The following is a 22395-nucleotide window of genomic DNA, read 5'->3' on the forward strand; positions in this document are numbered from 1 at the left end:
TAGGTGCTGGGGGTGCTGCCATACCCCCGGCTTGAAGAAGTAGTAACAACTCAATTATATGGTTTCTACCTTTAGCACCTCCACTATAAAAACATTTCCAGCACCCCTGCCTTTGTGATTCATAAAATCAAAGTATTTTTTACCTAAATGCTTGAATAAGTCCCAGGAAACGCAGCAAAGGAACTAACCCTTTTTTTCCTGTTCTGTATTAAATAAAGCTATTGTGATACAGGCATTCAGCTACTGGAGCCATGACAAGACCACATTATAATGTTCTAGAGACACAAAGACAGTGTTCTCAACCTGCCAAGACCCAAGGGTGTAACAAAAATCCAGAGTGAGGCACCACCACAAAAGAACATCAGAGCAGGGGTTGAGGAACAAGAAGTGTTCCATTTTTAACTTGTAAAGGGCTCAGTTCTACAACGTAGGCCTCATCTACACAGTTCTAAAAACTGATTTAGTTCAATTGCCGCATTTGGACCTCTAGGGGCAGAATGGCCTAGTAGATACAGCACTGGATTGGAATTTGGGAGACCTGGGTTAAAATCCTGGCTCTGCCACTGGCTTGTTGGGGTGACCTTGGGCAAGTCACTTCACCTCCTTGTGCCTCAATTTCCTCATCTATAAAATAGGGGTGATGATGTTTATCTCCTACATAAAGCATTTTGAGTGCTATTGGTGAGAAATGCTATATGAGAGCTAGCTATTATTAGCTTATCAGATTAAACCTGGGTAGCTGGCATCTGTAAATTTACAGAAAAAGCTAAATTTTTCACACCCCTGAGCAATACAGATAAGCCGACTTAATTTTCTAGTGTAGATGAAGCCTAAGAGTGTTCACACAGGCTTTTGCATGGTTTAAGTACGCTGATTAGGTAAACTGGTGCAACTCCATGTGTGAACCTGGCCTGAGTAGCACTCAAGTAACCACAGTGAAGTCCCTGGTTCTGCTCTCATAAGTACATATTACTGGGTAAATTTCACCCCCGTGCAGAGAGCCAGAGCAAGGCTTGTGCCCCACTTAAAGTCCTATTTAAGAGTCATTTTGAAGGGTTCTCTGTGCAAGGGTGAATTTCAACCTGTGTGAGGAAACCTCGCAGTATGGTCTTTCTAACTTTGGCTGGAGTCCTCATTTCTAATGGCAATAACTTCCAGGAATAATCAGTGGGATGAGCCACGCGGCCACCACTATCCAGCCTTTAGGAGCTGTGAGCCTGGCAAGCCTGGCAGGGCCTGCTCTGCTCCCCCCGCCTCTGTCTGTCTCACAAAAAGCAGGAATTTGTTCAATAATCTGACTGTTTTCCCTTGGTATTTTTCAGGAGAATGCTCTGTCACTGGCCAATCCCATTTCAAAAGTTTTGACAACAAGCATTTCACCTTCAGCGGGATTTGTCAATACTTATTTGCCAAAGACTGTGAGGAGAACTCCTTTTCTGTCATCATAGAGACGGTCCAGGTAACAGCACCTTATGTGTGTGTGGGAGGAGTGTGTGTGTGGGGGGGGGGGGGGGCGTGAGGGGTGTGTGTGAGTTGATGACTAGAGCTTCCTGTGCACATAAATGGCATTTTTCTATACAATTAGCTAGAATCTCTCTTCTGAATTAACATATGTTTTGCCTCTTCTTGCTGCCACTCCTTTAACCCCGGGCTGTAAATTCACATTCACAGTGCGACTGCATTGTGTCTCTGGAGTTTTGCCAAGTTAGCATATAAATACAAGAGGCAGAGGAGGGTGTGCCTCATACACTGAACTGTTTGTGCTGCTCGCTGGGTAATTGCCCTGGGCAGAAGCTATGGGACATGTAGTAGCATTGTTATCTTAATAGTATCTGGAGTTTTTTCTCACAGGGATGCATTGGCTAATAAGTTGCATTACTCCCTAGTATGTCAGCCCCTCTCAACTTGTTTCCTGCACCCTCTGCCACAGAGAGAATGGCAAGGACCCAGTTGCAGGGCAGGAAGGGGAGATAGCCAGAGAGAAATAGGAAGGGTGCCAGAGCATATTGGGACAGGAAGGACACCAGCAGAGTTTCCTCAGGGAGATTTGCAGAAGGGGGAGTAAAATGGGTATGGGAGTAAGTGAGAGAACTGAGGGAGTGGGAAGGAGGGTGGGGAAGGTAAGGAAGTTTGCAGAGGGAGGAGTGAGGGCATAATATTGAGGGAGGGCAGAGAGGTAGGATAGAGAGAAAGGGCCGCAGTGGTGGGAGTGCAGAGGTTTTGGAAGGAGAGAGGAAGGCACCAGGGCAGGTGGAGGGAGGGAGGGAGGCAGGCAGGCAGCAGAAGCAGCATGAAGAGCACAGTGACAGGGCAGAGATGGGGAAACTTTTCCAAGGCAGCAGGGACAGGTTAGGGATGGTTAAGAGGCCCCAGAGAGAAGGTGAGCAGAAAGCTCACTTGCTTTAGGGAAATGGGTTTTGCCCATCCCCACCCACAACCCCCTTCAGCGCCAGTGACTATTACGTTTGTGCCTATTACATAACAGATCTGAGATCAGAGCTGTGCGTGTGGAACTGGCATAACTGGTTTCCACTGAAACTGTTCTTTCGAAACTGATGAGGGAAGACGGGAGCTAGTGAGTCACCATTTCCTGTCTGCAGAATGTTCTACCCACAGCTTCGTAACTAGTGACATCAGCGCCCGAAATGATGAAAGTGAGAGCTGCGCGCCTCTAGTTCCCCATTTGAACAGACTTGTGACGTGTCTCATCATCACACCAGACAGAGCAGTCAAGAGGAGAGGCTCTCTCATCACACAGTGCAGCCTGCATTCCAGGGGGCCTGCTGTCATGGTCCCATAGCTCCTTTTCCAGGGCCCTGAGAACAGACACTGCCCTAGAGTAGCCTGATCTATAGATTGTGTATTAATTACACTGAGTACATAAGAATTTCCAGTTACCCCTCTGTGGTTTGACAGCTTCTTGTCCCAAGCTCAGGCCCAGTATTATTAAAATTACTGTTCGATTGGGAACCCTGGTGTGCACAGTTGCAACACTCACACTTTACGAACCTTTCTGTGTTTGTAACAGTTTTATTAATGCATGCAGCAAAGTCACAGACACTCTAACCCAGCAAGGTAGCTAGAAGTAATACAGAATGTGCATCTCACATCCCTGGCAGAACAACATGAAATGTTATCCATTATCTTCCTCATCACTATCACCTTCCTCATCATCACCAGTGACCAGCATCCTGTAACCTCTCTCTCCTCCTGCACACAGGCTGGGCTACAACTTTTCTAACATGTTACGCTGACGTCCCTATGCCTCATGTATATTCACTAGGGATTTCTCCCTTCTTATTTGTATTCCCTCACCCTACTACTGTTCGGGTGCCCTTCTCCTATAGGTTAGGATAGTAATGATCTCATCTTATTATCATATATGTCAATTTGTTGCTATGGCACTCTTGTGACCAGATATCTGCAGTTGTTCCTATCCTAAAATATCCAAGAGCTAGTGTTGACTCATATTCCTGTGGTTTCCTGGTGTCATTATTTACAAACTTCCCCCTTAAACACTCTACTCCCAGTTCCCCAAAACTTAGAGGTGACCATTGGGCCATTTATATGTGCCAACGTTCATAGGCCGCATGCCTTATGCTAACTGCTGTAGCCAGTGTGTTACAGGTTACAGGCCTATAGGTTCCTTGCATTACTGCTAAATAAAATAAATACTAAAGCCAGCTCCATGGGCGACAGATGTGACACTAAAATTACAGCCACAGGAGGGCTTCTGGCCCAGCGTGCTGGAGGAGCTGAGTCATTGATAAAGTGAAATCCTAACAGTCATAGGAAATGTTGGCTTCTTTTTAGTGTGCCGATGATCTTGATGCAGTGTGCACCCGCTCGGCCTCTGTCCGAATCCAGGACATGGAGAACAGCATCATCAAAATGAAGCATGGGGGCGTCATCTCTCTGAATGGGCAGGATGTACAGATTCCTTTGACACAAGGTATGTTTGTGGCCCGTAACAATTCAGACCACACATTACTGTCTACATTGCACACTGAGCCCAGGCTTTACTTCAGGTTTGAGCCCAAGCCCCCTTCTGTCCACACAGAATCAGTCTGCCCCAGTCAGCAAGCACTGAGGACCCAATCCTAGGATGCTGCTGGGGTGGGTCAGAGACACTGGGACTCGGGTCCAGGCCCTGTCATTTTTACTGTGGACACAGGTCAAGAAGGTCTGCGTAGCACAGTATGGACATGTCAGCACAGCTGTGAGACCAGCATCCAGCAATTCTAAACCCAGGTTTACAATGCAGTGTAGACACTCAAGCATGGGCTTGGAAACACTGAGTCCACAAGGCTGGGGTCCATAGACCCAGGTTTAGTGTGCAGTATAGACATACCCGAAGGTGTCTCCCTTCTCAACTTTATCAGGCAGGCTTTAGCCTAGCTCAAAAAGTGTTTTCTATTCCCAACTCTGAGTCACATTTTATACAGTTACCATCACCTTTTATTGAATTTACATCTTGCCGGGTTCTCTTGGACATGTGCCCCGGTCCCCAGTTGGTGTAAATTGGCCCTGCTCCATTGAAGCTGGTGGGGTTATGCTGCTGTTGACTATTTGAGGATCTAGCCCATGACATTCAAAACCAATGTCAAGTATCCATTTTATCCACCCCAAAACTTGACATTTTAGAAGAGGACTGCAGTGATTTCACCAATAACTCTGGATAATGCTCACATGTGTTTCTTTTGGGGCTTTTGGGGCCTGTGAGGCCCAGATCATGCTAAGGAGAAGTGCAGAGATGCACCAGACCAGGGGATGCAATACCTGTGGAGTGTCAAAGTGATGCACAGCAACCAGGGGACCATGGTTGGTGTGTCCCACTTTGTCATTGTGCAGTCTCCACCTCCCCTGCGGTGTGGTGCCAACTCCATTGGCCTGTATCATGGGAGCGGGTGATATTCTACACCTGGCCCATCTCTGCACCTTTCGGGAAGCCTAGGACCAGTAAGCAGCTGTGCTACACTAGCACTGTCTTTGTGCCCCCGTTGGTACTGGGTTTGTATCTGGGGTAAATCAAATGGTACAAATCCATATGTCTATACTAGGGGTTTGCATCATTTCCACTACATTTGTGTAAAGAAAATAGTGTAGACAAACCTTAAGTGTATCTGCTTAGATCCATCTCACGGGCTGATGGGTGATGAGGACATTGTATCCTCCTTGCTGATGACAGAATGCATCCTTTCTTGTCTGAAACTTGTCCGATGTGTTTTTGAGGTGCCCTCCGTATCCAGCGCATTATGATGTCTTCAGTTCGCCTCACCTATGGGGAAGATTTACAGATTGACTGGGATGGTCGTGGTAAACTTCTGGTGAAGGTAGTTTTTTCTCCTCTCACCCCACCCAAACATACACAAAGACTTTCTTGTCTGATGTGAGAAATTGCTTGTGTTGCATGCTAGAAATTCCATTCTCTCTCTCAGCCTTCAGAGCAATATACTGATCCCTTTGTTTTCTAGAAACAAACATTTGCATCGCAGAAACAGCTTGGGGTTTTTTCTCTTTCTTTTCTGTGCACTAACAGTAGCCATTAACCGTGAATAGCTTTGCTTTCATTACAACAGACCCCTATGGGCCAGATTTTGATTTCATTTACTCTTGTCTATCCCCACTGAAGTCAATAGGATTGCATAGGTGAAAATGAGAGATGAATTTGGCCCATAGGATACAATCATTCATATGTTCAAGGGAAAAAAATAATAAATTGCACAGGATATACAGCATGCTGCTCCTACTAAGAATAATATTTATGGTCATTCCAGGTCAACGTAAAGAGAGAAGTTTGTATTGTGGAGCATAGGGCAACTGATTGTCAATAATAGCTTTTTGCGTCCAACAAAAAATAAGGCTAATCAGTAATCTTATAATAAATCCTTTTATATTCCCAGCAAAGACGCTTTTATAGTTTGTACTAGATTGATTGAATTTCTCAAGATTCTGCTTCATAAGCACAATGGTGAAGTGTGATTGATAATAGTGTTGATGTAATATACTTAGACGTCTTTAAGATGTTTGACTCGATGCCACATGACATATGGATTAAGAAACTAGGATGATACAAGTTCAACATGGCACACATTAAATGGATCAAAATGAGCTAACAGATAGGTCTCAACATGTAATTGTAAATAGGGAATCATCAGTGAGGTGCTTGTGTTTCAAGTGGGGTCCTGCGAGGATCTGTTGTTGGCCCCACGCTATTTAACGTTTTTATCAGTGGCCAGGAAGAAAACATGAAATTAGATAAACTTTGCAGATGATACAAAGATTGGAGGAGTGGTAAATAATAAAGAGGGCAGGCTATTCACTGATAAAAAGTGATCTGGTTTGCTTGTTAAGATGGGTGCAAGCAAACAGTATGCATTTAAAAATGGCTAAATATAAATGTATGCAACTAGGACAAAGAATATAGGCCATACCTACAGGATTGGAGACTCTATCCTGGAAGCAGTGACTCTGAAAAAAGATTTGGGGTATTGTGGTGTATAATCTGCTGAACGTGAGCTCCCACTGTGAGATGCTGAGGCTAAAAAGGGCTAATGTGCTTGTATACATAAATGGGAATCTTCAGTAGGAATAGGGAGGTTATATTACCTCTGTATTTGAAACTGGTGTGACTGCTATTAGAATACTGTGTCCTGTTCTGGTGTCCACAGTTCAAGAAGGATGTTGATAAATTGGAGAGGTTCAGCGAAGAGTCACAAGAATGAATCAAGGACTGGAAAACATGCCTCATAGTGAGAGACTCTATTTAGCTCATCAAAGAGAAGGTTAAGGGGTGACTTGATTACAGTCTATAAGTACCTAGATGGGGAACAAATATTTAATAATGGACTCATCAGTCTAGCGGACAAACATATAACAAGATGGTAGGAGTTGAAGCTAGACAAATCCAGACTTCAAATAAGGTGCATGTTTTTTACAATGAGAGTAATTAACCATTAGAACAATTTAGCAAGAGCTGTGGTGGATTCTCCATCACTGGAAATTTTAAAATCAAGATTGGATGTTTTTCTAAAAGATATGCTCTAGTTCAAACAAGAATTAATTCAGGGAAATTCTGTGGCCTGTGCTATACTGGAGGTCAGACTAGATGATCATAGTGGTCTTTTCTGGCTTTATAATCTCTTTATGTATGAAGAGTACACACTTGGACAGTATATTGTGCTTATTCTAAGGTAGAGCCCTGTGTGGGACTATTCTTTAATCCCACTCCTCCCCGATCTTGCTATTATGGCAGCGGGTCCTGCAAGACCCATGGGATCTCAGTCCCGCTGCAGGGCTCTACACTAGTGCCCCACGGGGCTCTAATTCTAAGGGCCAAAAATATGGCCACCTTTCCCTGGAGATTAAGATGGGGAGAGAGCCCAGGGAACCCCATCATACCACCCTGTACGCACATGCAGGAGGCTGTCCTTGTGTGATTGTTACATCTTGAGGACCACTGGTGAAGGCTAGTCAGTGCTGACCACAGCTCTTCAATCCTCCCGGGGACATGATGAGGCAGAACGGGGGTGCGGGGGTTTCTGTGGCACTGCTCCCTTGCACATTGGCCTTCAGCTGCCCACTGGAGGTGAGCGGGCTACAAGGGTAGAACAGATGTACTGACTGCAGGTCCTAACCATGCTCCCCTGCACCACCGTTATGGGCCTGATGATTGCACATCCTTTTCTTGCATTGGTGAGCACTTCCTCAGGTGAGCAGGTCCATTGTTGTCAACAGGAATAACTGTGTGAATAAGAGCTCACCAGTGTAAGAGCTCCATAACTGAACCCTTTATCTGCTCTTTCACAGCATGAGCATAGTGCATCTATACCCTTGCTCTGGCTTTATTCTTTTTCCTTGCCTTCCACTCTACCCAGTATGGTTCTGTCTCGGAACCATCATGAAGCTCATATCGTAAAACTAGCACAGAGTTGTATCCAGCTTTGCTATCGCGGATTCTGAATAAATGTTGCATAGTAGCACAAAAAGTGGGCTTAATATTCTAGTTCAAGGTAAAGGTTCATCACAGCTTCAGCAATTGAAAAAACACTGTAACAGGAGGGAAAGCTCTGGAAGGGTTTAAGAATATGGATTCAGCAATTTGTGTTTTGGTCTAGTCTAGATGTATAATACCAAAATACCTAGTGTTTGTTTTAGGGTTGAGGATAATTCAGTTCAATCCATTGGCACCTCTCAGGATTTCCGGCTTTTCTCTGCATCAGTGGTCTCTTCTGCCAGGTCTCAGACCCTTACATCCTGACCATCTCCTTGCCTAGCTGTTAAAAAGTCTAATTTTCTACTTCAACCCCTTTATCATAACAGCAATAACTGTTGCTAATTACTGACTTAGCTGTTTCTCCCATTGTCTTTTTTTATTATGTTCTGCTATGAATTCCTTCCCATTTATGTACCTAAGTCAGCATTATTGTTGCCTTTGGAGCACTAATTTACGGTGTAAATGGACTGACCTATTGCCAAACATTTCTGACAATTGGGGGAAGTGATCCACTCCCACTGACTTGTGCAAACACTTCTGGTAAAAGTTACAGTGTTTGGATTTGCCTGCTGCATTCATTCTCTGGTGACCTCTGAAAGCTTGTGATTTGACCCCTTCAGGCAAGGCCTGCAGTTTCCAAAACATATATAGAACTTCGGATGAACATGAGTCTCTCTGTGTTTGAAGAATAATGGTGTCCTTAGTTACAGAAATGTTAGAAATTCACTTTCTTTGGGGCTTTCTGACTTCATTTTTTCTGCGTACCCCTCACCTGCTGCTGTTGTCAGTGAGAACAGGACTGGCTTCCCTTTGGAGCCCTTCACCAATGATCTTTTATTAGCCAGAGGAATAACTGTGAAAGATACTCCACTTTTCAGCCTGCCTCTGTATCACTGCTTACCCCGTAAAGCTGAGGTACAGGGGCAGCAGTCTAGTCTATGGATACAGGGAGCTACTGTACCACTGGCCATTGGGCCAGCCCCCAAACATTGTTTGTAATATTCATTTAGAGACCACATTCTTCTGGATGTTGATGGCCACTGGCAATTCCTATTGACCTGCCCCTCTGTCCTCCCGCCATTTTTTTGTGATATTACAATCATTCTCCGATATTTAAAAATCCTTTTCCTCTCCACTGTTGCTGTCATAAAGAGCAACACAGACAGGGGAAATAAACTACCCAAGGAAAACGGTGAAAGCGACTAGACATTAAGTGCAGTTAAATGCACAAAGTAAATACATTGGGGGGAAAAAACAAAAAAATTTTTCTCTACTTAAGTAAAAATAATTCAATTGGTTAAAAAAAGTTACTACTTGTACATTTTTACTACTTGTTAAAAAAAGTATTTAAAAACTGTTTGATTTTTAAGTTGATGGTGCCCCTTTAATGTATATTTGAGGAATTTACATAGTCCATTAAAAGCACTGCCATGAAACTGTGGAGTAATATTGAAGAATAACCATTCTACCCTTGTTTCTGTGAGCTCTCCCCAATGTACACTGACAGAATCTGTGGTCTGTGTGGAAACTTCAATGGCAATGAAGGGGACGACTTTCTGACACCTTCTGGTCTCGTGGAAGCCCTTGTGGAAGATTTTGGAAATGCCTGGAAGCTCAATGGAGATTGCCAAGACTTGTTAAAACAAGACAGCGACCCCTGTAGTCTCAACCCTCGCTTAGGTACTGAAACCTGGCCTCCACATAACATCTGGTACAGTGTAACAACATGTGATCTTCCTTCCCATAAAAGTGCAACTGTTTTGTTCTGGCAACAGGCTCATGATAGCGTCTGTAAAATAAAAAAACCCACCTTTCATTCCGTGCACTTAATGAGGCAGGGGTCCTGTGGGAAAAAAATACTATGTGCTCATGTAATTAAAAACTGTATCATACTGTGTACACATAAGGAGGCTAAATTCAGGTTACATGGGAAACCTGACTTCTGGCTTTTCCTAACTTCAGAGAGCTTGACTCTGTAACCTTAATAATGTTCTTTTTAATGTAGTTTTTTAACTTAATTTTCTAATTTAAACAAACAAACTGGAAAAAAAAAGCATCATGAAACTCCAGAAATTCCATCATATGGAACCATATTGATGCCAAACTTCGGTCATTGAGAGGGTTTGGACCATTAGATTTACAGCACAGACTTGAGCTAATTTGTAGAAGTAGTAGGCTATTATGCTTTATGTGGATCAGTCACAAGAGGGGGATGAAAGACACTTTGCAAGAGGGTTTCACAGCTATTTGCTGACAGAAGGGAAATATAGAGACTCAGGACTCCTAGGTTCAATTCCCGGTTCTGATGGGGAGTGTGCTCCAGTGGTTGTAGATCCTTCTGCCCCATTCCCCTAGCCTGTCTCTGCCCCCCTCTGCTCCTGTTTGCCCCAGCTTCTGACTGCTCCCTCTCTGCCCCTATCCACCTATGTCACCCAGGCTCCTTCTTTCCTCCTATACACTCCCTCATCTCCTGATACCTGCTTCCCTTCCCTCCGCTTCTATGCCTATCCTCCCTGCTTCCCCACTGGCTCCTGGCTCTGTTCCACCCCCAAGTCCTGACCCTTTCTCCCTCAGGCTCCTGCAACCCTGTTGCCCACTCCATCTCTTCCCCCCCCCACACACACACATTCCAGTATTGCAGCTGCTGCCTCCTCCTCCTCCATAGTGCCTGGGCTGCAGCAGGGGGAAGGACTGAGAGCACAGGAGAGACAGTCTTTTGGCTCTCAATTCTGGTGCCCCTGGTGTCCAGAAAGACTAATTGTACGGGAAGTTCTGCTCTCAGCCCCTGCAACCCCATGATGGTGCATGTTCAGTTGCTCTGTGATGGCACATGCACAGCCCAGTCACACACACAAGCTGAGAGGGGATGGCACATGAAAAAATTCAGCCTGAACAGTTTAAGTCTGGCATAGTTATAAGCAGCTGAAAACCGGTCTTATGATAGGAAGTGCCAGGCAAACTTAGTTACAGGTGGCGCTACCAGTTCTGCCTGTGATAACAGAACAGAAAATGGAGGTTTTCCTATGTTTATTTTGCTAATTAAGGGCTGTTATGATTTAATAGGAAATAAGCCAGCACTTACAGTCGCTTCTCTTTTAGTGTACAGTGTCTGAATAATATTTTTCTCATTTTAGCCAAGTATGCTGAAGATTCCTGCTCAGTTCTGATGTCGTCCATATTTGAGCCTTGCCACCATGAAGTTAGCCCTTCTCCATACCTGAAGAACTGCCGCTATGACGTTTGCTCCTGTTCTGATGGCAAGGATTGCTTGTGTGCTGCTGTTTCTACCTATGCCACTGCATGTGCTAGGAAAGGCGTTCTGATTGAGTGGCGGGAACCGGACTTCTGCTGTAAGTGAATGCTGCAAAGAACTACTTTCTTGCATTGACTCTATGGTGTCCTTTGGCAAGGTCAGTGAGCCAGAGGGAGTTAAGGGACCTGATTTCTGCAAGGTGCTGAGTGTCTCCTCCAGGACATGTGTAACACGCTCAATTGTCTTGCACTCCATTAAGAGTCGAGGGTGCTCAGTTGTTCACAAAAGGTGCTCAGCATCAGGCAAAAATAGCTCCCATTGAGCAAACCTCAGCTGATTTGGTGGCTTGGTTCAGATAACTTCCCTACTAACTTTGGCTGCCTATCTGAAAATGTTCTGAATATCTTGGGCTGGCAGTATCCAAAGTCTCTCATGAAGTTTATGGTAACAGGTTCTTTCATTGTATTTTGACACTTCCTATCTGGGACCCAATCCTGGGAGGCACTGACCGCCTCAACTCCTTTGTCTTCCAAAGGAGTTGTGAGTATTAACCACAGAATCAGATCTCTGGCCCTAGGAGAAACCTAGCAGACTGTTTAGTTCAGGTTCCAAGGGAAAGGTACAAGCCAGTTCTTATTATGTCTGCACCATTTTTCCGATATGTGAGTACTATTTTGCTGTCATGTTTAGGCCTTTTTGTCTCCACTGTTAATTCTAATATGACCCTGAGGCTGAGACATCTGTGACAAGACAATGATGATTTATCATTGTTCAAGTAGTGCACAGAGTCCCTCCAGCAGGCTGTGTCTCCACTGTGCTACACACTGTACAGATATAGAGGGTGGGATTTTCAGAGGTGTCTAAAGGAATTAGGCCATATCTACACTTAAAGCAATACAGGGGCAGCAGTGCAGCTGCGCCACTGCTGCGCTTCAGTATAGACACTTACTACAGCGATGGGAGCAGGGCCGGTGCAACCATTTAGGCGACCTAGGCGGTCGCCTAGGGCACTAGGATTTGGGGGGCGCCATTTTCTTCGGCAGCGACCGCGGCGGCCGGATCTTTGGCTGCCCCAGTCGCCGCCGGCATTTAGGCGGAGGGAGCTGGGGCAGTGGAGCGCGGGGAGGGCCACCTGCAGCAAGGGGGGAGGAGGGGCGGCACGCAGGGGAACTCCCCGCCCCATCTCACCCCTGCCCTGCCTCCTCCCCGAGCACGCCGTGGCTGCTTCACTTCTCCCGCCTCCCAGGCTTGCGGTGCCTAAGCTGATTGGCGCCGCAAGCCTGGGAGGTGGGAGAAGTGAAGCAGTGACGGCGTGCTCGGGGAGGAGGCGGGGCAGGGGTGAGCTGGGGCAGGGGGGGTGCCTCAGGGTGGCGGTTGGGGAGCTGCCGCGGTGGGGGCGCCTCAGGGTGGAGGGGGGGAGCTGCCGCGGGGGGGAGGGCGCCTCAGGGCAGGGCTCGAGGACGGGGGGGGGGGGGGGGAGGGCGCAAGGTGGAAGTTTCGCCTAGGGCGCGAAACATCCTTCCACCGGCCCTGGACGGGAGGGATTCACTCGTCACTGTAGTAAATCCATCTCCCAGAGAGGCGGTCACTAGATCAATTGGAAGAATTCTTCTGTCAACCTAGTGCTGTGTACACAGGGATTTAGGTCGGTTTAATTATGCTGCTCGGGGGCGTGGATTTTTCACACCCCTGCCCTGAGTGACGTAGCTGGGTTGATCTAATTTTCTAAACTACACCAGCTCTTAAATGCCTAACTTCCAGTGAAAGCGGGGAGGGCCACCTGCAGCAAGGGGGGAGGAGGGGCGGCACGCAGGGGAACTCCCCGCCCCATCTCACCCCTGCCCTGCCTCCTCCCCGAGCACGCCGTGGCTGCTTCACTTCTCCCGCCTCCCAGGCTTGCGGTGCCTAAGCTGATTGGCGCCGCAAGCCTGGGAGGTGGGAGAAGTGAAGCAGTGACGGCGTGCTCGGGGAGGAGGCGGGGCAGGGGTGAGCTGGGGCAGGGGGGGTGCCTCAGGGTGGCGGTTGGGGAGCTGCCGCGGTGGGGGCGCCTCAGGGTGGAGGGGGGGAGCTGCCGCGGGGGGGAGGGCGCCTCAGGGCAGGGCTCGAGGACGGGGGGGGGGGGGGGGGGGAGGGCGCAAGGTGGAAGTTTCGCCTAGGGCGCGAAACATCCTTCCACCGGCCCTGGACGGGAGGGATTCACTCGTCACTGTAGTAAATCCATCTCCCAGAGAGGCGGTCACTAGATCAATTGGAAGAATTCTTCTGTCAACCTAGTGCTGTGTACACAGGGATTTAGGTCGGTTTAATTATGCTGCTCGGGGGCGTGGATTTTTCACACCCCTGCCCTGAGTGACGTAGCTGGGTTGATCTAATTTTCTAAACTACACCAGCTCTTAAATGCCTAACTTCCAGTGAAAGCCAGTGGGATCCGAAGGCTGAATTCTCCTTAGGATTGTTTGAAAACCCCACTCATAATAAATGGCAGCCCCTGTCCCACAGAGTTTACAATCTAAAAGGCCAGGCAAAACAGGTGGCTGAAACACACAAATAGACCCGGGGGGTGGGGGTAGAGATTGATGATGGGGTGACAAAAATAGTAGGATGATTATGCACGGACCAAGAGTGTGTGTGTGAAGAATCTGGCAAGAGGCTGGAACAGAAAAAACAATCTCCCTTTTTCTCATCTCATTATTAGGCAGAGCTGGTTGGAAAATTTCCATTGAAATGAAATTTTGATACAAAATAGAAATAACTTTCTCCATAAATGTTTGCGAAAGACTTTTCTTCTTTTCCCCAAACAGCTCTACTCTTAAGGACAGTAGCCAATCAGGGGTTTTGGGGAAAAGCCCTTATGGTTGGCTGCACTTCAACCCAGTTCCATTATTCCTTCCCAAACAGTAGCTGGGTGGGGCAGCCATTTGAAAAACTGTTACTGTAGAACTCAGTGAGAGGTCACTGGCGTTTCAGCTGATACAATCTCGACCAGTGAAGTTCAGTGATTCCAACTGTTGGAGGCTGGATAATATTTACTGAGAGAGAAAGAACAAGACTGGATTCTGTTAAATGGCTGTATGGTTTCATAATATTGACCTAATTTATGTAAATGTTCAGAGAGTGGAACAGTAATTCAATAAAAATCCTTTTAAAAAGAACGCACCGATCTGGAGGCTGAAAGCGAGAGCAGCGATAATGCACCATCGTTCTTGCTGTAATTGAACAAGTCAGTTTTCACAATTAATCTTTAATAGTGTAGCACTGCTTCCTCTTCTCTGTACATTACAGAGCACTTAGTGCCTGCACCAAGCGCAGATTTCTCTGACTGCAGATCCATCAGACCCCATTAGATAATTCTGATGCTCCAGACATCTCCTGTCACACGAAGGAGAACAATCATTCCTTTAATGGGCTTGAGACTTGAATATGCTGTTTGCATAATTTGTGCTGACGGCCCGATGTATTGAACTGGTGGCTGCTCCCCTGCTCTCTGGCTGAGATACAGGTTCACAGGCAAATTACTTGACAGAAGCAGTTTGCTTTATCTGAAGTTCAATAGTGGCAGGTAGACTGTGGCCTCTTTGTGCTACACACTGTACAGATATATAGGGTGGGATTTTCAGAAGTGTCTAAAGGGGTTAGGCTATGTCTAACCTAAAGCGATACAGTGGCAGCAGTAGATTACTATACTGCTAATGTACCATGGCATTTCTGGCTGTTAAATGCAGCATGATAGGCTGTCGTACAAATCCAACATACAGGTATTGAAAATGCTTCTGGCTTCATTCTAATTCATTTATCTAAGAGGGAAATCCAGGCCCTATAGCCCTCTGTGGATGCAAGAGACCTGATAAGCAGCAGAACTAGTTGTGCTGCATGGGGGTGTGTAGGAGGATGGAGTCCACCATGGGGGTTTGCATCCCCTGTGTACCACATCTACCCTACAAGGAGGAGGTATATCAGCCAATGAGTCGCCAAGTGCTCCTTCAGGGCTCTCGAGCAGATTTCAGGGACCCATTGACCAACCCACCTCCTGCCCTGTAGATTTGCTGCAGTAGTGTCCATGTTGCATGACTTATGTGAGAGGATTTCTGTGTGAGAGAATATGTCTGCACTGCAGAGTTAACCCAGGCTCTTACTCAGGTGTTACCCTTACCCACGTCCTGTCCACACACAAAATCCTCTCACATGAGTTTGCTGGTGTTTTAAACCTGGGCTAGCTGGCTTGGCTGGGGCTACGGGATAGAGCTAGGGATGTCCTTAGGATTTATGGGCCCCAACGCAGCACAGGCACCAACTTTTTTCTGCGCCGGTGGGTGCTCGCACCCCCAGCCCCGCCCCGACTCCACCCCTGCCCCAAAATTCCCGCCCTAACTCTGCCCCCGGTGCCCCTATTGGACCCCTCCCCAAATCCCCACCCCAGCCCTGCTTCCTCCCCCAAGCACGCCGCGTTCCCCTTCCTCCCCCCTCCCTCCTAGGCTTGCCGTGCAAAACAGCTGTTTTGCGGCGCAAGCGCTGGGAGGAAGGGAGGGAGGGGGAGAAGCAGGACACGGCGGCACGCTCAGAGGAGGAGGTGGAGGCAAGGTGGAGGTGAGCTGGGGCGGGGGGGGGGTGGAGCGGGGAGCTGCCGGTGGGTGCAGAGCACCCACCAATTTTTCCCCGTCGGTGCTCCGGCCCTGGAGCACCCACGGAGTCGGCGCCTATGCTACGCCGTATTATTAAACTGGTGCCCCTATGCCCGACTTGCTCTTAGCAACACAAAATGAATATGGCCCCTGTCTTCTGCCTAATAAGGAGACTGCAGCGCACTCTGGGTGTGCAGGAACTGACCCACTCTTACCTGCTGTCCCGGTCATAGGCACGGACTCTGTGGATGGGTGCTCTGGGGCTGGAGCACCCACGGGAAAAAGTTAGTGGGGGTGCAGAGCACCCACCGGCACCAAGCTCCCCCCTGTGTCCCCCTCCTCCCGTGCCTCTTGCGCGCCGGCAGCCCCTCGTTTACCAACTCCTCCCCCTCCCTCCCAGCACTTCTGGAGCACCGCAAACAGCTGATTCGTGGCATTCAAGCTCTGGGAGGGAGGGGGAGGAGCAGGGAAGAGGCAGGGAAGAGGCAGGGTGGGGATGGAGCAGGAGCGTGAAGAGGCGGGGTGGGGGATTGGGGGAAGGGGTGGAGTGGGGGCAGGGCCTGGATCGGAGGGGTGGGGTTGAGAACCCACCCGGCAAGGTGAGAAGTCGGCGCCTATGGTCCCAGTGGTGCCCCAGATTTTTGGGTGCCCTATGCAGCGGTGTATGCTGCGTATGCCTACGGACGGCCCTGGCTAGAGCTCAGGTGCCACTTTCACTCAGGCTGTGAAGACTCTGGCTAAACCAGCTTAGTGCTGATAGTCCTCCAATGCCCTTCCTACAATTCCCCATGTATGTCTGGAAGGACAGACAAGTTCTCTCACAATTCACCAGGAAAAAAATCATAGAGTGGCTCAATTTAATATACAGTGTCACAAAGAACCATGCGATGTGCCCCCAGAAGTGCTAGTGACACAGACAGCTGTGCGCAGCACCAGTGAGGACACCCAGGTAGGGCTTGCAGTGTGGCTGCTCCCATCCAGTGGTCAGGCTAACTCGGGTGTTCAGACAGGGCTGCTGATCACCCGAGTTAGCTCTGTGGTGAAGACACACCCTGAAGTCAAAATGACAACAAAGAAGCTCCCAAGATGGGGATGGATTTTGATGTAGAGCCACTGGCTCTTATAGTTTAGAGCAGGCATTTTTAGAGGTCACATATGCCTATCTGTTTCCTTTCAGTTTCAGCACAACCTTTCAGGGCAACAAGGTTTTGTTTGTTTGTTTGTTTGATTGATTGATTGATTGCATGAATTACAAAGCATAAAGTCAATTTTTTCCTCCCACCTCCATGACCTTAGTTGCTGCTGTTAAAAAGTTTCTTAGGGGAAGAAGGTTGCATTTGTTGGTGCAGCATGGTGGAATTTGAATGTGCACATGTCATTGGACAGTTGGGCAGCCACTGTGGAGGACTGAGGATGCTTTTAATTCCTTAGTAGGGGCACGTGCAGCTAAGGCGTGTAACAGTACCTCAGCTAAAATTCGGACAAGCTGTGGCATTGTCAGTCACTAGAAACAAGGAGTGTAACTGTTTGCTGGATAATTAGAAATGGGGCAAAACTGGAATCATTTATTTAAACCATCCCAAACTTTGAGACTCAAACAAATGGGTGTCTGGATTCAAACTCCCTGTGGTTTTAGTGTCCCAAACCAATTCCTTTTCCAATGGTAACTCTACAGTAAATCACAATCATAACCCTCCTACCTTAGTAGTGACGAAGGAGACCTTTGAAAGTGCTCCTCAGCTTTGTCTGTCAGATTGTTCAGTGTGGTGTAGCTGTAGCCGTGTCGGTCCCAGGATATTAAGGACAAGATGGGTGAGGTAATATCTTTTACTGGACCAACTTCTGTTGGTGAGAGAGACAAGCTTTCAAGCCACACAGTGCTCTTCTTCAGGTCTGGGAAAGGTACTCTGAGTGTCACAGCTAAATGGAAGGTGGGACAGATGGTTTAGCATAAGTAGTTAGCACATATTCTATGGTCTCTCTAAACTGTTCAGTGTGATATAGGCACTTACCCTATTGCTGGAGCCTCACAGCCCCTCCCTAACATATTCTATACTGTCTGGGGCAGTGGAGTAGCTGCTTCCACATAGATCCTTCATGTATAAATTGGAAGTGCCATGCTGTTAAACTGCAGCCAGAGGCCCATGCAACTGGGATAAAAGAGAGTGTCTTTTATTTTCATTGCTGAATCAGGCCATGCCTCAGAGTATTTGCTCTCCAATAGGTGCCCATTGCTCTGGTGAACTTTGATGGACCCCATAGGGCTCTATTGCGAGAGGAAGGATGGTGGTTAAAGCACTAGCCCAGGAGTTCGGAGACGTGGGTTCTAGTCCCTGCTCTACTACAAACTTCCTGTGTGACCTTGGACAAGTCCATGTAGCCTCTCTGTGCCGCAACATCTCATCTATTAAAGACTTTGAAATGGGTAATGGGAGCCATATAGGTACCTAACATAGATAGATTGTGTCTTTGGGACTGGTAGCATGGGGTGCAGAGAGACAGTTCCCAGTAGTATCGTGTCTGAGGTAAGAGCAATACCATGAGAGCGGGATGGGAGGAGCATAGATCAGTGGCCAACCTTGCACTCTTTAACAGAGTGCAGCATGTGCTCTCCTAGCCCCAGTGCTGGCTTACGTCCATTGGCTGGTGTGGAAGAGGGTGGAGCCATGGCCCGACCATTCGCTATTCCTTTTGGGGTTTCTCTGATAACCAGGAGGGAGCCCTAGAGTCTTCAAGGCCTTCTGCTTGGGGAATACAAGGGCTGGGATTGTCTGGCCCTTCTGCAGGGTAGAACGCTGAGAAGGCTCCTGCACCCCCCTTGACCTAAGCTTTAGTTGTGATAGAAGCTTGCAAAGTCTGATCTGCAGCTGCTGTCCTCACTCCACTGAGTGTCCTACATCAACTTAGAACCCTGCTGTTTCCATTATAAGCTTGTTACAAATCCGAATGCTTCTGCAAATCCTAATTAACAATACAGCCTTTGAGCAGAAATAGTATGACCCCGAGAGCGGCCTGTTCCCGGTCTTGTGGAAAGGCGAGGACTGACACGGCTACAACTACACTACATGTACATTTGTTGTCATTGCTGCCACCTCGTGTTGGATGCAGGTACAAACCAAGAAACATCTCCAAATCAATACTACTAATTACAGAAGTAGACCAAGATATTAGAAGGCAGAGCCCTAAAGTTAGGCTCTGAAGGTCATAGGTCCCTGAAGAAGGGGTCTGACTGTAAAAAGTGCTGACTGCTGGGTGCTCAGCACTTTTTGAAAATCATGCCACTTATACATTGATTTAGGGATGTAACCGTAGGTGCCCATTTTTGGCAATCTTGACCCTAAACTACATTGTTTATGAAAACTAAGTAAAAAGAAGGAAAGATACAGGTAGAACAATGATTTTGTAAACCCACAACTCCCTTTTAGAGCCAAGTAACAGCAGAAACTGGAGGCAGTTTGTATTACCCTTTCCCCCCATTTATGGGAATCTTTTTCCAACATTCATTATCGATTCTGCTTGATGCTGTACCTTGCTCACATTGTACAAGTGGTTCCATTGACTTCAGTGGAACTATCTGCATGAGTTACGCCAGCAGGATATGGCCCTTGATGTGCCACTGGTGGGTTTTCTGTTCTTTTTGAAATAATCTCCTTGTTAGGATAAAAAGATCTAATAGTAAAAGTGAATCAGAAAAAACAACAACACTGTTATCAGATCCAAAAATAGGCAGCTATTCATTTACAGCCTAGCCCAAAGTCAGCTGAAGCCAATGGAAGACTTTTCATTGATTTCAATGGGCTTTGGATCAGCCACATATAATATATCTGTTAATGTGAAAATGTTCCCCACTGATTACATGAATTGTACGGGACAGTGGGTCTTTCCATTGTGGTTTCATTGATGTGTATTATTTAACAGCAATGACTTGTCCAGAAGGCCAAATTTACCAGCAGTGTGGAACTCCATGCAACCAGACCTGCCGATCTCTATCCTACCCAGATGTAGGCTGCAATGAGTTCTGCATGGAAGGCTGCTATTGTCCACATGGGCAATACATTGATGAGCATGGAGATTGTGTACCAAAGTCCCAGTGCTCTTGCTACTATGATGGTGAGATCTTCCAACCAGATGATGTCTTTTCAGATCATTACACCATGTGGTAAGTGCAGTACTCATAACTGATTTCAGTTATTCCTTTACATACCATTTAAAGAAGTTTTTGAAAAGCCTCATTAGATAACTAGGCCAAACCGCTGGTGTAAATTGGCATCGCCATACTGAAGTCAAAGGATCTGTGCCGATTTAAACTAATTAAGGGTTTGCCCATAACTAATCTAAATCTAGGCATCTTCCCAAGACATATCAACAGCATCTGCATCAGGAAGCAGGATATAAAACCAAATTTTTCTGCAAAACATTCTGCCAATTTGAAATGGAGTTTAGTAACTTGCTTACAATAGCCCTTTAAATATTTTTTAAAATGTCTTTTTAATGCACACTAATACATTTTTTAAAATGCTTAAAACCTAATTATCTCTATCAAAAAAAGCAACTACTAAGTAGCATTTATAATTATTAAGTGGCAACTAGGAATTGAATTGATGAACTGTTCCTGACGAGCCCAATTTTTGGAATAATATCCTCTCATTTTCTCTTTAACCAGAGAGGTCACATTGAGAGCAGTAAGAGGCCACTTCTCCTCCACACTGCAGCAAATAGGGCTGTGTCACCACTCTGTTACTTAGTTTTATGCCAGTGTGGCTCCATTCATTTCAGTTGTGTTACATCAGTACGACACTGGAATAATGTAATGATGAATAATAATGTGTGCTTAAAGGCAAGTTTGCCTTGGTAGGTTAAGGCAGTGGCTCTCAACCTTTCCAGACTAGTGTACTGCTTCCAGGAGTCTGAGTTGTCATGCGTACACTTCACTTACAAACTACTTCACTTACAAACTACATGCTTACAAAATCAGACATAAAAATAGAAAAGTGTCACTGCACATTATTACTGAAAAATTACTTACTTTCTTATGTTTACCATATAATGATAAAATAAATCAATTGGAATATAACTACTGTACTTTGTAGTATATAGAGCAGTATAAACAAGTCATTCTCGGTATGAAATTTTAGTTTGTACTGACTTCGCAAGTGCTTTTTATATGTAGCCTGTTGTACAATTAGGCAAATATCTAGATGAGTTGATGTACCCCCCTCTGCATACCCCCAGGGGTACGTGTACCCCTACTTGAGAACCACTGGGTTAAGGATATACAGTGGGTATGGAACTATGATAGCCCAGTGTATGTACAAATTGCTAGCTACAGCCTTGCATTTCTTGAACATTTCTTGTAGACTCTTTAAAAACCATAATGCAAGTGAAAGTTAAATGTCAGTTTGTTAAATATAGCCGCTGTTTGTTTTTCTTTCATAGCTATTGTGAAAACGGCTTCATGCACTGCACTACAAACAGACTCCCTGGTACCTTCCTGCCAGATGTTTTCTTTGACCATCAGCCATCTGCCAGAGGTTAGTAGGCTTTAAACAATTTATATTTGTTGTTATTCTTTTCTACAGTATTTTGCTACACGGTTTGAGGGAAGGGATGCAACAGTAGTGCTTGGGCGGGTAGGAGTGTGTCTATAAAAACAGTGCCTTCTATGGGATGGAGTTGGCTACATTTCCATCTTCAGGAGAATCTGAGGGTGTTCATTGCATTGCAGTGGGATGCTGAGCACCACTCAGGATTGATTCATAAAGCAATTACAACTACCATTGCAGTTTCCCTTTAGCTAAAGGGATTAAGGGTGATGATCACTTAGGGTTAATTTTAGCCCCCCCAGTTGCTATTGGACAATCACATTACAGCAGAGATCCAGTCAGCTTTTTACCCTCTTTGTTTGGCAAGGAAGTTGTAATCTTTTCTTTCGGATGTGGCCCTTGTCTCTGTTATCCAGACTTTTGTAACCTTACAATGATACTATCGCAACGCACGCTACAAGAGGCTACACCTTAAAACCATTCGGAGACCAAAGTTGGTGTAAAACACAACAGCTGGCTCACTGAGTGGGGCGGCTCACTAGGAGCACATGACTCCAGGAACTGCACTGGCTGCCCATTGGTCTCCTGAGGGTGTCTAAGCTGTTGGTTATGACCTATATAGCCCTGAATGGCCTGGAACCAGCCTACAAGAGGGACCCCTCTCCCCCCTTTGCTGTGCTAACAGACCTGTGGTCCACAGGGGCATGTGAGCTGGATCCCCCTTGTTATAAAAGAGAGGGGCCAGCTGGCAAGGTGTTCTCCGTGCAGGCTCTGGGACTCTGGAACTTGTCAGAAAGAGCCCAAATTGAATGACTTTCTGGGCAAGCTGCAAAAGACACCTGTTTAAGAGGGGGTTTGGAGAGGGCCAAAGGTATGCTTCCAGGATCATGAAGGGATAGAGTTGGCTGAATTCCAGTTGAACTGATTACTTCAATGCTGCTGAGCTTTACCGGTATTGTGAATGGTGTGTTAGGGCACCTAGGG

The 22395-nt window shown here is 46.5% G+C and overlaps 1 protein-coding gene across 1 annotated transcript in view; it reads left to right on the plus strand.

Moving 5' to 3' along the window:
- Nucleotides 1-22395, plus strand: part of VWF (von Willebrand factor) — a 241098-nt gene that overhangs the window by 55204 nt on the left and 163499 nt on the right. Inside the window, exons 10-16 of the mRNA XM_065410272.1 lie at nt 1323-1459; nt 3814-3952; nt 5233-5333; nt 9481-9676; nt 11131-11346; nt 19787-20027; nt 21305-21399. Coding sequence (XP_065266344.1) covers nt 1323-1459; nt 3814-3952; nt 5233-5333; nt 9481-9676; nt 11131-11346; nt 19787-20027; nt 21305-21399 — 1125 coding nt within the window. The remainder of the gene's footprint in view (nt 1-1322; nt 1460-3813; nt 3953-5232; nt 5334-9480; nt 9677-11130; nt 11347-19786; nt 20028-21304; nt 21400-22395) is intronic.

This window comes from Emys orbicularis, chromosome 1 (genome assembly GCF_028017835.1).
Source record: "Emys orbicularis isolate rEmyOrb1 chromosome 1, rEmyOrb1.hap1, whole genome shotgun sequence".
Taxonomy (NCBI): Eukaryota; Metazoa; Chordata; order Testudines; family Emydidae; genus Emys; species Emys orbicularis.